The 15,317-nt window shown below is 42.5% G+C and overlaps 1 protein-coding gene across 1 annotated transcript; it reads left to right on the top strand.

Moving 5' to 3' along the window:
• Positions 1 to 1,291: 1,291 nt before the first annotated feature.
• INSM1 (INSM transcriptional repressor 1) lies at positions 1,292 to 2,821 on the top strand. The gene has a single exon (XM_040351183.1). The coding sequence runs from the start codon at positions 1,339 to 1,341 to the stop codon at positions 2,578 to 2,580; it is 1,242 nt and encodes a 413-aa protein (XP_040207117.1). The 5' UTR covers positions 1,292 to 1,338; the 3' UTR covers positions 2,581 to 2,821.
• Positions 2,822 to 15,317: the final 12,496 nt, after the last annotated feature.

The following is a 15,317-nucleotide window of genomic DNA, read 5'->3' as shown; positions in this document are numbered from 1 at the left end:
TGACTCCCCTATACACCTGTCCTCTGTAGTGTCAGCTCTTTAGCCAAGAATCTCTTCCCTGCCTCCCTTATACATCTGCGCCTTATAGATTGTCAGCTCTTTAGCCAAGAATCGCTCCCCCTGACTCCCCTATACACCTGTCCTATGTAGAGTGTCAGCTCTTTAGCCAAGAATCTCTCCCCTGCACACCTGTCCTCTGTAGATTGTCAGCTCTTCAGTCAAGAATCTCTTCCTTATACATCTGCTGCACCTAGTAGATTGTCAGCTCTTCAGCTAAGAATCTCTTCCTTGTAATCTGCACCTGGTAGATTGTCAGCTCTTCAGCCAAGAATCTCTCCCCTGCCTCCACTATACATCTGTATCCTGTAGATTGTCAGCTCTTCAGCTAAGAATCTCTTCCTTGTAATCTGCACCTGGTAGATTGTCAGCTCTTCAGCCAAGAATCTCTCCCCTATACATCTGTGCCCTGTAGATTGTCAGCTCTTCAGCCAAGAATCTCTCCCCTGCCTTCCCTATACACATGTCCTCTGTAGATTGTCAGCTCTTCAGCCAAGAATCTCTTCCTTGTAATCTGCACCTGGTAGATTGTCAGCTCTTCAGCCAAGAATCTCCCCCCTGCCTCCCCTATACACCTGTCCTCTGTAGATTGTCAGCTCCTCAACCAACAATCTCTTCCCTATTTCCCTTGTACATCTGCACCGTGTAGATTGTCAGCTCTTCAGTCAAGAATCTCTCCCCTGCCTCTCCTATACATCTGTGCCCTGTAGATTGTCAGCTCTTTAGCCAAGAATCTCTTCCCTGCCTCTACTATACACCTGCCCTCTGTAGATTGTCAGCTCCTCAACCAACAATCTCTTCCCTATGTCCCTTCTACATCTGCACCGTGTAGATTGTCAGCTCTTCAGCCAAGCCCCTCTCCCATGTGCCCTGTATGGTTGTGATCGGAGCACACACACAGACTGGGGTCTGGCTGGTGGGGACACAATGGCTGGGAGAAGCGTGCTGAGCCCCCCGCCGGCGGTGTGTCCAGCTCTCTCCCCTTTGTGTGGACGGCGGGTCAGCCCCCCTCCCCCCCGGGACACAGGCACGTGTGGCAGCCCATTGAAGGGCAGTCAGGCGCGAGGAGGGGGCGGGGCCGGGCGTGTGCCTGCAGCCAGAGAAAGGCGGGGGCTCAGGTACATCTGCCGCTTCTCACCCAGCCACGCCCCCCAGCGGCACTTCAGACGCCGGCTCGGCTCGCTATTGGCTAGCGCAGTGACAGTCCGGCTCGTGCCGCTTATAAAGGAGGAGCCGGCTCTAGGAGCGAGCGATCCGCACTGACAGCCCCGAGCCGCAGACATGCCTAAAGGCTTCCTAGTAAAGAGAAGCAAAAAGTCCCCTCCGGTGTCCTACCGAGTGCGGGATGAAGACGAGGACCGAGTGCATGCCATCCCCCCGGCATGGATGGTGTACGCCATGTCCGATCACAGGCCGGCTCCGTACATCACCGGAGGATGCCTTCCCCCTACCAGCCCCGACCGAGCTGCCCCAGCTCCCCCCTGCAGCCCCCGGCCGCCCCCTGCAGGTCAGTTCGGGAACCCGGAGTCGGTGCAGCAGGCGCTGTCCAGCCCGACCCGCCCGGTGAGCAGAGACTACCTAGATCGGAGCTTCAGCCTGGGGTCCCCGGTGTCCGCCGAGTCTTTCCCGACCCTGGTCACCTCCATGGAGCCGCTGCTGTACCCCGGGGCCGGTGATCAGAAGATGCCATCCTCCTCCTCCGGGATCCCCCCGATGAAGAGGTCCGGTCACCCCAAGCCGCCCGCCGCCAAGAAGATCAAAGCCATCCGTAAGCTGACCTTCGAGGACGAAGTGACCACATCCCCGGTGCTGGGGCTGAGGATCAAGGAGGGTCCGGTGGAGCCCCCCCGGCCGCGGGCACCGAGCTCCGGGCACAAGCCGCTGGGGGAGTTCATCTGCCAGCTGTGTAAGGAGGAGTACAGTGACCCGTTCTCCCTGGCCCAGCACAAGTGTTCCCGCATCGTACGGGTGGAGTACCGATGCCCCGAATGTGATAAAGTCTTCAGCTGCCCCGCCAACCTGGCATCCCACCGCCGCTGGCACAAACCCCGCCCCCCTGCCGCCACTGCTCCAGTCACCAAGGAAGAACCCCTCAGTGACCGGGACACCCCCAGCCCCGGGGTCTCCGAGTCCGGCTCCGAAGACGGCACCTATGAGTGTCCGCACTGCTCCAAGAAGTTCCGCCGCCAGGCTTACCTGAGAAAACACCTGCTGTGCCACGCCTCCGAGGAGCTGATCTACCCCGAGGAGCGGAGAGCCAAGAGTCCCGGCCCTGTCAACCTCAGCAGCAGCGGAGGAGGAGGAGAGTGTTACCCGTGCCCGGTGTGCGGGGAGACCTTCCCGGGGAAGAGCAGCCAGGAGCGCCACCTCCGCCTCCTCCATTCCTCCCAGCTCTACCCCTGCAAGTACTGCCCGGCCACCTTCTACAGCTCGCCCGGCCTCACCCGGCACATCAACAAGTGCCACCCCTCCGAGAACAGGCAAGTCATCCTCCTCCAGGTGCCAGTGCGCCCAGCCTGCTGACCAGGGACTGGTGGAGGTGCCACCCAGAGGGCATCACACAATTTAGTCCCAGCCTAAAGACGCTTAAAAAGGTGCCTCCCAGACATCAATGATGGGCACTCAGCCTAGTCCCAGCTCAAAGACTTTGGAAGGGTTGAAGGTATCCGTGCCACCAATATATCAGTGATGGGCACCCAGCCTAAAGACTTTGAGAGTTGAATGTGCCACCCAGACATTAATGGGCACCCAGCTTAGTCCCAGCCTAAACAATTTAAGGGTTGAAGGTGCTACCCAGACATCAATGATGGGCAACTCAGCTTAGTCCCCACTCAAAGACTTTGGCAGGGATGAAGATGCCAGTGCCACCAAGAAATCAGTGACGGGCACCCAGCTTAGTCCCTGTCTAAAGACTTTAGGAGGGTTGAAGATTCCAGTGCAAACCAAACATCAACATAAGGGGCACCCTGCTCAAAGACTTTGCCAGGGACAGTGCCCCTCAGGTTGCAGAGGGCACCACCCAGCTTAATCCCAGTCCAAAGACTACACCAGTGCCCCCCAGACATCAAGGTTGGGCACTGCTCAGAGGGCACCTCCTAGCCTGTTGACCAGTTCAAAGACTGGAGGGTGGGGGGCTGTGAAGGTACCAGTGCCACCCAGGTTGGGCACTGATCAGAGGGCACAACCCAGCTTAGTCCACACAGGGTGCTGCACATGTATTAGCCCTTCCAAAGGGGACTTATTGTGAGTAATGACTCAGTGCCCACCAATCACTATGGACTGCTGCCACTGTGGCCCCCGAAGAGAACTGTGCCTTCTTTGATGCAGCCAATTGCCATCTTTAGAGACAAGAGGTCTGCCAGCCATCAGATCTGCCAAACCAAGATAAACATTGTAGCAGCCATAGATTGAAGTGCATTAAAATGTGGTTATTGTGCTTTAAAGCAAGACAGCATTGCCTAGCAATTCACTAAGGGGAGACCGCACAGTGGGTCAACCTTTGTAAGTTGTTGTTTTTTTTTTTGTTTGTTTTTCTGCTGTGCCCACAAGGGAACAAGCACTCTGAACACATGGCATCTCTGTGTGTACCAAGTAAGGATTACTAGCAGCAACAAAGCAATAATGTCCTCTTCATGACTACATTCCAGACCTTCTGTAAACTTTTAAGGCACTATACGGAGGCACATTTTTTAATCATTGATATTTGCACTGCCGCAGGGCCGGGCCATGCCGCCTACCCTAAAGGGGTAACATTATTGCTTTCTGCTAATGATTTTTTTTTGTATAAAATAAATTCTTTGACCTGTGCTGTCATCCCCCTGAAAACACTAGTGATGCAAACATGTAATAGTGTTGTCTGTGTCTTATATCCTTTTTTTAATTGGTATGCCAGTGGGCATGATACTGGCATCCGAGGATACCTGTTAAATTGTCTATTTTGTCATGTGGGGGGGGGGGGGGGATGAAGCAAACGCTGTATGCTTAGATGACAGATGATTCTACATGTATTTGGTGTGCTAAATTACAGGTCATTGCAGGGTGGGCTCTTTCTTCTCGTCCTCGCCAACGTTGCCCACTCTTTTAGCAGTAGACAAGGGTGAAGGTCTTTTCTGTTGTTTTCTTGTAATTTTTCGTCTCCTTTTTGGCTCTCGTCTTTTTTTCGATGTGCTTCGTAGCCTACGGGTTCCTGTTTTTCAGTCTAATCTTTGAGATATAACTGCCTTTTAACTGAAATGACTGACACGATTAGCTTTATAATGACTTGTGAACTGCTGGATTGTAGACTTTCTATTTTCTGTGAACAAGTCTGCTTAGGACTGGGAGAGGGAGACATCTATTTAGTCTTTAGCCACAAATGCCTTGTCTTTTAACTTTGTAGAGAAAGAAATACAAACTGCCTTTTATGACTTCATCAATGTAGGGGCCAGCCAGGAATCACATCATACAACTTTTTTTTTTTTATATTATTATTATTATTATTAAATACAAACTTTTTTTTATTTTTTTTTAAATTATGCTCCTCCAAATATTTTCTGGTGGGACCACATACATGCTTTACTATCCAAATGTATATGTTGATTTCAATATTTAATTATGTTTATTTATTCTTTTATTTATTCATGTGAATGACAGATATATTATTTGATCAAGGTTGTATTGGAGTTTTTTTTTTTTTCTTTGATGTTATGACATTCCGCTCTGAGTTGCAACCATTTTATTTTTTATTTATATTTGTTTTCTTACATTAAAATGAAAGGTTGCGCCTTGATACATTCCTCAAAAAAAAAAAAAAAAAAAAATGGCTATTTGCATTAACTGTGCTTTAAGGGGCAGATGGCTCTTGTTAAACGGATAGCTCTTATATGTCTAGAAGCAATCTCTTTTCTACACACATTATTTTCTTAACTGCTAGCTATTTATAGAGAGCTTCAATAGAACTGTTTCAACTGTGTAACAATTTGCTATTCAAATAAAAATATTTTCAAATTCAAATCCATACCCGTTGGCTTGTTTTCTGTGTGTCTTCAGTTATGCAGTGCAGAGTGTCTTTACTATCATGGGCATGTCACATTTTTTTTTCAAAAGCTTTGTCATTTTTAGAATATGAATGGGTTAACTAAAGATGTGTTTTATTTTCTTGTGAAAAAAAAAAGATGTGTTTTTATACAGGTTTATTTATTAATCAAATGAGCAATGAATTGCAAAGTAATTCCTGTGTGACATGTTCTGTGTGCTTTGTGTTTAAGATTGAAACATTTTTCTTTTATTTTCATTTGTTTTTATTTTGAAACATTTTTCTAAATAAAATCTAATAATAATAAAAAAAAATCATGGGTAGAAAGTGGGCATTAAAACTGGAGAAAAAATAAATAAATGGCCCATATCAACCAACAGCACCCATTGTTCTGACAGCTTCAAGGTAAATAGCTGATTGGTTGGAGTTACTGAACTTTGAAAAATAACATTGTTCAACTGTAAAAATTAAACTTCAATCAGTATAAAATCTTTTTTTTTTTTTTGCAATATGCAGCGATATATTTTAAATAATAATAATAAAAAAACACTTATTTTTTTACAAGTTCACTCAGTCGTCTCTGCAGATTTACAAATTTGAGTTCAATCCATATAAAATAAGCTGGTGAACTTTTGCAGTATGCAGTGATTTCTTTATTTATTTATAATATATATATATATATATATATATATATATATATATATATATATATATATATATATATACATACATACATACATACATACATACATACATACATATACATACAAAAAAGCCCAAGTCTGCAGCATCTTGTACATTTTTAAGAGAGTTAAAAAATGTATTAAATTCTGATAAAAAAAAAAAAATGTATTAAATAACTTTATGAGATTTTTTCTCTCTTAATAAATTTACAAGGTGCTGCAGCTTGGACTGTTTTTTTTATTCATTGGAGTTTGGGTGCTGAAGGATCTGGTTTGTGCTGTCCTGACTAGCTTGTACTATCTATCCATCTATATATCATTTTTTTTTATTTTTTTATTTAAAACTTTTTTTTTTTGCAAAAGGAAAAAAAAAATCAAACTGAAATTCCACAAATTTCTGCATTGAGTACATATTCAGAAATCATTTTGTTGGTTTCTGATGAAAAGTTACACATATAGAAACACATCTTAATCAGCAGTGAGTTAACTTGCAATACTAGAATTATTCTAACCTTAAATTTTCTTTACACTTTTCCCGAAAAAAGTGTTTTGATTAGGTGCTGGACGGTCATATTTCTAAATTGTGTTCCTGCAAAGCCTATGGTAAGACTAACATTTGATTTACTAACGGCATAGAGGCTGGTCACTTTGCAAAAGGAAACTTTTAACTTTAAAAAAAAGTGTAGGTTTTCTTTACAAATAAGATAAACTTGAATTCACTTTGAACATCTGATAATGTGCAAGGGAAATTAAAAAGAATAACAGGATTGTTGACTTAAGTAAACACCACTTTATCACATTTAGTAAATCCTCCCTACTGACAGGTTAAATTGTGTTTTGAGAGTCAAGTCATTTAAGTAATTGTAGTTCAAAATTAATTAAAAAATGACTAGAAAACTGTTAAATTGTGCAACAAGGTCATAATAGAGCTCTTCTTTTAAATGACAAAATAAAAGTAATTTTAAAGGCTTAGTATTCTGTTTTACATATTACAAAACAAAATCCAAGTTCCCGCTATACATTACCTTGGTGATGGTCAAAGGATGATTAAAAAATAAATAAAAAGATACACATGCAGCAATAAATACCCAATATTCTGCACTTTGTGTTTAATGCTTTTCTTTACACTTAGATTGTGTTTGTAAATAGAGAGATGATAAAAAGTAGAAGAGGTGGTATTACTTCATTTTGTTACGTTAGAGTTTTTCAGCAACAGGTTATTGTGATACTCTTGTGTAGGAAAATGTGTCTAAATAAATTCTTACTAATAATGATCTGACATGCCCATACAATAGAGAAAAATGGTTGCATGCACATATGGCGAGAGGGGGTTAATCCTTGTTCACACCTGTGCGATTTAGATTTTTTTTTTTGCACTTTCCGCTCCGTAGACTTCATTTGGAGTGCATGGAAATGTCAAAGTGTGATGTTAGACTTGATCTCATATTGACCATGGGTCTTCTAGTCTGATTTAACAGATCTATGATCAGCAACTGTTGTGCACTCTAGTAAAGGGTTAATATTTACAATAATGGCAGCAAATGAAGTGCTTTCAATTTATTTTTATTTTTTTGCTTTGAGCAATATCTCAAAAACACCTGTCCTGTCCTGATAGTCACACTGTCATATTTCAGTCACTGGATCATCTTTCCAAATATACATTCTACACAGCAATTCAATGTTTTCTTCCTAGATCATCTGTGCTTAAAGGGGTTGTAAAGGTTCGTGTTTTTTCACCTTAAAGCGGGGGGTTCACCCAAAAATAAACTCTTTTACATTAGCTACATCCCTCCAGCATACTGCTAACATCTGCAGTATTCTGGTTTTTTTTTGTACTTATCGTTATACGAGCCCTTGTTATCCGGCTCCGAGCGGGGGATTACTTCCGGGTATAGGCGTTCCTAAGCTGAGAGGAGTTGATTGACGGCTGCTAAAGCGCGTCACGCCTTCCGAAAATATCCGAAGTCACACTCGGGTGTTGACGGCGCCTGCGCAGTCAGCTCTACACGTCAGGCGCAGGCGCCGTAAACGCCCGAGTGTGACTTTGTTTTTTTTCGGAAAGCGTGACGCGCCTTAGCAGCCGTCAATCAACTCCTCTTCGCTTAGAAATGCCCATTCCCCGCAGGATTCCGCGCTCGGAGCCGGGCTCATATAACGATAAGTACAAGAAAAAAAACAAAAAAAAACAGCATACTGCAGATGTTCGCAGTATGCTACAGCTAATGTCAAAAAGTGGATTTTTGGGTGAACCTCCGCTTCAATGCATCCTATACTTCTTTAACTACTTAAGCCCAGAGCCTCTTTCTGAGATTTGGTGTTTACAAGTTAAAACATTTTTTTGCTAGAAAATTACTTAGAACCCCCAAACATTATATATTTTTATTTCTACCACCCCAGAGAATAAAATGTCTGTCGTCTAAATACTTTTTGTCACACCGTATTTGCGCAGCGGTCTTACAAGCACACTTTTTTTGGAAAAAAAATCACTTTTTTTAATTAAAAATAAGACAACAGTAAAGTTAGCCCAAATTTTATATATATATATATATATATATATATATACATAAAAAAAAAGATAATGTTACACTAAGTAAATTGATACCCAAAATGTCACGCTTCAAATTTGCACCCGCTCGTGGAATGGAGACAAACTTTTACCCTTAAAAATCTCCACAGGCGACAGTTAAATTCTACAGGTTGCATGTTTTGAATCACAGAGAATCACAGAGGAAGAGAACATTTCTTATTTATTTTACTTTAATTTTTTATTTTGACCGTTTTTTTTTAAGAATTTTTTTTGGGGTCAGTTTTATTCCTATTGCAAGGAATGTAACACCCCTTGTAATAAAAAAAAGCATGACAGGTCCTCTTAAATATGAGATCTGGTGTCAAAAAGACTTCAGATCTCATATTTACACTAAAATGCAATAAAAAAAAAAAACTCCCTTTAAGAGCATTGGGTGAAAGACGTTTTGACGTCGCTTCCGCCCTGCAATGATATGGAGACGGATGGGGGCCATCTTCCCCTAACTCGTAACCTCGTCAGCCCAGTGACAGGACTGTATCCCTGCTGCTGACGCTTCCGGTAAGCGGCGGAGGGCATTGGAGAGTGGCGGGAGGGGGAAGTGATCTTGCGATGAATAAAGACCATTTTTATCTGAAAGTGGACTGCCCTCTCTTGAAGAGGGTAGCAGGGTTTTGGTAGCTAGCTGCTACCATAACCGTATTCCTCTTCAAAGTAGCATTGTATTCCTGCGGCGGGCAGTCGTAAGTGGTTAAATGTAACTGTTGTTTGAAACTGTTTAATTTATGGGGTTTGCATAACTTACATTATATATATATATATAAAAGTTATTGGAAAGTGCTGCGTAAACTGTCGGTGCTATATAAATCCTGTATAATAATAACATAATTATATAACTTGGTGAACTGTCCAGTATGTCTGATATTTTTCCTTCCATAAATAGCCCAAGCTGTTTTGCTAAAGCGACAAGAGAAAGAGACTGGAAGCGCCATCTTAGTGTAATATGCACAGTAACATTTATTGGTTCAGCATATAATGTACTTACAAGAAGTAGTAAAAAAAAAAAGGGCTCATCTGTGTCTTTAGTACACAGTGCGATCCGGTCCCTGGTGTTTCTCTTCAACGGGTAGGCAGATATTCAGGCAACAACGGCAGTCTATCCTGTGGCCACCAGGAAGTCAGCAGGGGATGAGGTCACCGGAAGAGGAAACAGGGGAAGCACCGAGAACCCGGCTGACTTCCTGGTGGCCACAGGATAGACTGCCGTTGTTGCCTGAATATCTGCCTACCCGTAGAAGAGAAACACCAGGGACCGGATCGCACTGTGTACTAAGGACACAGATGAGCCCTTTTTTTACTACTTCTTGTAAGTACATTATATGCTGAACCAATAAATGTTACTGTGCATATTACACTAAGGTGGCGCTTCCTGTCTCTTTCTCTTGTCTCCCTACCTGCAGAGCCGGCTTTCCTCTGAGGACAGCTGCCGCCTACCACCACCCCTTTAGGACTTCATTTTTATTTTATTGTATGCCACTATGGCACATGGACTAATGAATTGCCACTGTCATTATAGACAGAACATTGCCTGTTAAATTTATATGAGTACACCAGTTTCTGCTCTGACAGTTTTTTCGTCTCTTGTTTTGCTAAAGTGGCAGTTGGAGGATTGAGACAAACCATGTAACACTGACAGTTGAATGAAAAACAGTTTCTGTAATTGCTTAGGCTTTACTTTGTTAGTTGCTTATGCAAACTTTATCTACATCCACTAGTCCATTTACAGCTACCCTTTTCAATGATTTACAGTGGTGCTGACCAAGGGTGGCTACATTGCCCCTCTTTAGATACAGTGGAGGATTAAGTGCAGCCACATTAAAAGAGAAGTTGGGATCTCTGTTGGGCTTTCACATTATGGGGAAAGAAATAGATGACGCTGGAAAATTCAGTGATAGGAAAGAGTCTGTAATTGTGATGAGAATTCAAGAAAAAATGAGAAACCTGGGGCTGACTTTGCCCGCCATGCTCCAACTTTTGGGTGAACTGGCCCTTAAGATCTTTTACGCTTCTTTGATAAAGCAGTGTGATGAGCAGATAAGAGTTCACATTATGCAAGTGAGATGAGTAAAATATGAACTGTATTTGAGGGTTACTGCAATTCTCTATTGGTCCTTACAATATTGAATAAGCTCAAATTAGTAAAATCACAAGTAGAACTGGTGCAGTTACACTTGGCATACCAATGAAAAAGCTGTCAAAAGCAGATTTCTGGTTGGCCATTTATTAAAATGCAAATCCAGCCACAGATATCTATTTACATTCTTAAAATAAAACTACAGTCCATTGAAAAAGTATTTCGTACCCCTTGAAATTTTCCACATTTTGTCATTTTGCAACCAAAAACATAAATGTATTTTATTGGGATTTGATAGACCAACACAAAGTGGCACTTACTGTAATTGTGAAGTAGAAGGAAAATGATAAATGGTTTTCAAAATGTTTTACAAAAAAAATTTGAAAAGTGTGGTGTGCATTTGTATTCAGCTCACCACAATACTTTGTAGGACCACCTTTTGCTGCAATGCAAGTCTTTTTGGGGATGTCTCCGCCAGCTTTGCACATCTAGAGAATTACATTTTTGCCCATTCATCTTTGAAAAATATCTCAAGTTATGTCAGATTGGATGGAGAGCATTTGTGAACAGCAATTTTTAAGTCTTGCCACAGATTCTCAATTGGTTTAGGTCTGGACTTTGGGCCATTCTACCACATGAATATACTTTGTTCGAAACCATCCATTGTATCTCTGGCTGTATGTTTAGGGTTGTTGTCCTGCTGGAAGGTAAACCTCCACCCCAGTCTCAAGTCTTTTACATATTCTAACAGGTTTTCTTCTAAGACTAAAAACGGGGGGGGGGGGGGGGGGGGAACTAATGCGCAAAACCAACCTCAACAAGGGCACACCAAAGCTAAAATAAGAAAATCAAACTAATAATGCAGCTGCCACGACTAATAGTGTTCACGCACTTAAAGCAATTAATGACAAGGGGGGGTGTAATGGCGCTTGCAACAGGATCTAATTAAAACTAAATATCAATAACGATTTCCATAATGTGAATAAGTTATCAGGAAAATGTGCTCCACTGGTTCCTGTGTAAAATGTGTTCCACTCTGAATAAAATCATATACCCACCCAACATTAACTGAGTAATGTGGAGAGTAATAAATGTGGATAAATGATGATAAAAAAGTGCCAGTGACCCGCACAATATTAATAGCGAGTGATCTGGAATCGTTCAGATAATATTAACAAGCAGTAGCTATCTTCATAAACATATAACCTATATAGTGCAAATATGCAAATGAGCTCAAACCAATCCAAAGTGCATAGTGCAATAAATGAATAATATCCATAAAAGTGTAAAAAAAACATCAAAGATTGGAAGAAATATAAATAATAAAATTCCAATCCATGCATAAAAGTGAAAAAAAATTCATTCCATAAATGACTGCAGTGAAAAATGTCCCATATAATTCACCAAAGAATTAAAAAAAAAAATAATCAAGAAATGTCAATATAAAATATATATATAAAAAAAAAAAAAAAATATATATATATATATATATATATATATATATATATATATATATATATGAAACGTGTCCAGTGCAATAATAACGTGAAGATGAGAAACAATCCAATCCAATAGTCAAGAACGCAATATCAAGCAAACAATGAATGGATATAAAGTGCATCTGTGCTTCACATCTATTAAGATTCCATGATGAGTGCTTCAGTGCAAAGTAAAAAACGTGCTTCCAAAATGACAGACTTCAAACCTTTCCACAGTGCAGTAGTGAAGATGGAAATAGTTAATACAAGCCCCTTACCTTGAAGCGGCTTGTATGTAAATGAAGGATGTCCCACAGCCAGCCTGCCGCTCTTACACTGCATAAACAGAGACCTGATCCCAGCAATGGCACTCAAAAAGAACACAAGGAGGCTTCCATAGCGCAAGACCATTCACAATTTAATGAGTAAAAACAGTTAAAACACTTACAGACAGAGCTGTATAAACAGCGTGTAGTACGATCGGGTCTCCGCTCTGCGGCCGCGAGCGGATGAAGTCACCAGCAATCCTCCTCTTCCTCACGCGTATAGTAACGAACACACGTTACTTAATCATAGGATGCAAGGTACAAGGGCATTTGAGAACATTCTTAAAGTGCAGGAGAGGAAAAAAAAGACCATGGTCCTTGACCTCCATATACACCAATACTTCAAAAAACAACCCTAATATGGGTCTCATAACAGTGTACATAGCATTTTCCTTATTTATTGCAATTACAAAATCTCGTACTCCAGTCCAGGGTATACCCTATAGTACGTTAACCCATATCATGTAGAACAGACATAGAGCACCATAACCGTGGGACTTCTTATGGCTTTCTTTCAACAATGGCTTTCTACTTGCCACACTTCCATAAAAGCCAGATTTGTGGAGTGCACGACTAAAAGTTGTCCTGTGGACAGATTCTCCCACCTGAGCTGTGGATCTTTTCAGCTCCTCCAGAGTTACCATGGGCCGCTTGGCTGCTTCTCTGATTAATGCTCTTCCTTCCCAGCCTGTCCGTTTAGGTTGACGGCCATGGTCTTGGTAGATTTGCAGTTGTGCCATACTCTTTCCATTTTCGGATGATAGATTGAACAGTACTCCATGAGATGTTCAAAGCTTGGGATATTTTTTATAACCTAACCCAGCTTTAAACTTCACACAACTTTATCCCTGACCTGTCTGGTGTGTTCCTTGGCCTTTATGATGCTGTTTGTTCACCAAGTTTGTCTAACAAACCTCTTAAGGGCTTCACAGAACAGCTGTATTTACACTGAAAATAAATTACACAGGTGGACTCTATTTACTAATTATGTGACTTCTGAAGGCAAATTAGTTCCACTAGATTTTCGTTGGTGGTATCAGAGTGAAGGGAGCTGAATACAAATTCACGCCACACTTTTCAGATATTTGTAAAAAATTTGGAAAACCATTTATAATTTTCCTTCCACTTCACAATTATGTGCCACTTTATGTTGGTCTATCACATAAAATCCCAATAAAATACATTTACGTTTTTGGTTGTAATATGACGAAATGTGGAAATTTCGTCATATTCGTCCATAAAGACATGGATGAGCGAGTTTAGGGTGAAGGAACTTGACTTGCCTGCACAGAGTCCTGACCTCAACCCGATAGAACACCTTTGGGATGAATTAGAGGGAAGACTGCGAGCCAGGCCTTCTCGTCCAACATCAGTGCCTGACCTCACAAATGCGCCTTTGGAAGAATAGTCAAACATTCCCATAGACAATCCTAAAACTTGTGGACAGCCTTCCCAGAAGAGTTGAAGCTGTTATAGCTGCAAAGGGTGGGCCAACTCAATACTGAACCCTATGGACTAAGACACCATTACATTTCATGTGTGTAAAGGCAGGCATCCCAATACTTTTGACAATATAGTGTAAGTTTTGCTAGGGAGGTGGAATAAGTGTGAGCTGAACTATGGTTGGTATGCATTAGGCTGGCCATACACAGTTCAAATCTCGGCTGAGATTCAAACAGTTAATGGGCAGGCTGAATGTGTCGATCGATCAACTTGGGTACAACCAGTCTGCCAGATTCTCTTACGATTATCACTAGTGGTTGCTTTAGCCACTAAATATTCACGGTCTTCTACCGGCGGGGACGGCTTCCCCCAACTGCCCCCCGCCGGGAGAAAACCATTGCTTGGCAGGAGGGATTTTGGCCGTCAGCACTGTATGTGTTGATGGGTGAATCTTGTGAATTTCCTTCCTGCAACCTGTGTTTGCAAGAAAGATATTCGCACAGTGTATTACTTACCCATACCCGATGGACCTCTGGGGAACCTGAAAATCACTAACTGCAATCTTCTGGGTCCTTTCCCACTGCACACTGACCAAAAAGAATAGGTGGGTGAGGTAGTGATTGTGACATCAACATCCCTCCTCTGCACCTTGTCCAATCAGAGAATGTCTCGTATTAAGGTTTAAAGTGGATCTCCGCCGGGATAAAAATATTAACAGCCAGCAGCTACAAATACTGCAGCTGCTGACTTTTAATATTAGGGCACTTATCTGTCCTGGAGTCCAGAGACGTTGGCAGCAGAGGACGAGCGATCGCTCGTCACTCTGCTGCCCCCACCGCCATCCTCGGTGTGGGAATCAGGAAGTGAAGCGCTCCGGCTTCACTGCCCGATTCACCGGTTCCCGTTGTGTTCTGGGAAACACTCGGCAGGGGCGGGAAGTGATGTACTACCCGCAGAGTCCCCGCAGAGAGGACTCCCGGAAGTGGGTGCAAATACCTGTTTTGACAGGTATCTGCACCCCCCTCCCCCTGAAAGGTGTCAAATGTGACACCGGAGGGGGGGAGGGTTCCGATGAGCGGACGTTCCACTGTAGGGTGGAGCTCTGCTTTAAGTGGCGGCAGTGGCAATCGAGCCCCGGTTGTCAGTGTGCAGAGGGACAGCCACTTGCACAGAACCCAAGCAGGATCTCGGACTTGGAAGATCGCGGTTATCACTGCGGTAGTGCAGTCTACTACAGTGATTGCAAGCTTCCTCAGCAGTCCATCAAGTATGAGTAATGCATACTTAAACCAGACATAGACTAATCGAAATTTAAGTCAGCCTGTTCAACAGGAACCGACCAGATTTCCATCCAAGGGCAGGATGGTTGTACTGAAGTCTATCTATGGATAGACTTCAGTACAACCAGCCTGTCTGTTTTTTCCCCATACGATCGCTACCGCTGGGTATAGCCATTGTATTCCGATAGTGTGGAAACATCCCGCTGTCAGAATACAAGCGCACAGTGGGAGAGGTTCCCCCATCAACACACTCAACCGAATGATTTTCTTTCCATCAACCCAATTACAAAAGAGTTGGGACTCTGTATAAAATCTATATAAAAACAGAATGCAAATCTCATAAACCCATATTTTATTCACAATTGACAATAAAAATCA

Source organism: Rana temporaria, chromosome 4 (genome assembly GCF_905171775.1).
Source record: "Rana temporaria chromosome 4, aRanTem1.1, whole genome shotgun sequence".
Classification (NCBI taxonomy): Eukaryota; Metazoa; Chordata; class Amphibia; order Anura; family Ranidae; genus Rana; species Rana temporaria.
Note: the sequence above shows the minus strand (reverse complement) of the source record. Positions and strands in the feature narration are given on the sequence as shown.

Bases quoted from the DNA above. Each gene is read 5' to 3' on its own strand.
- INSM1 (XM_040351183.1), top strand. From the start codon at position 1,339: ATGCCTAAAGGCTTCCTAGTAAAGAGAAGCAAAAAGTCCCCTCCGGTG.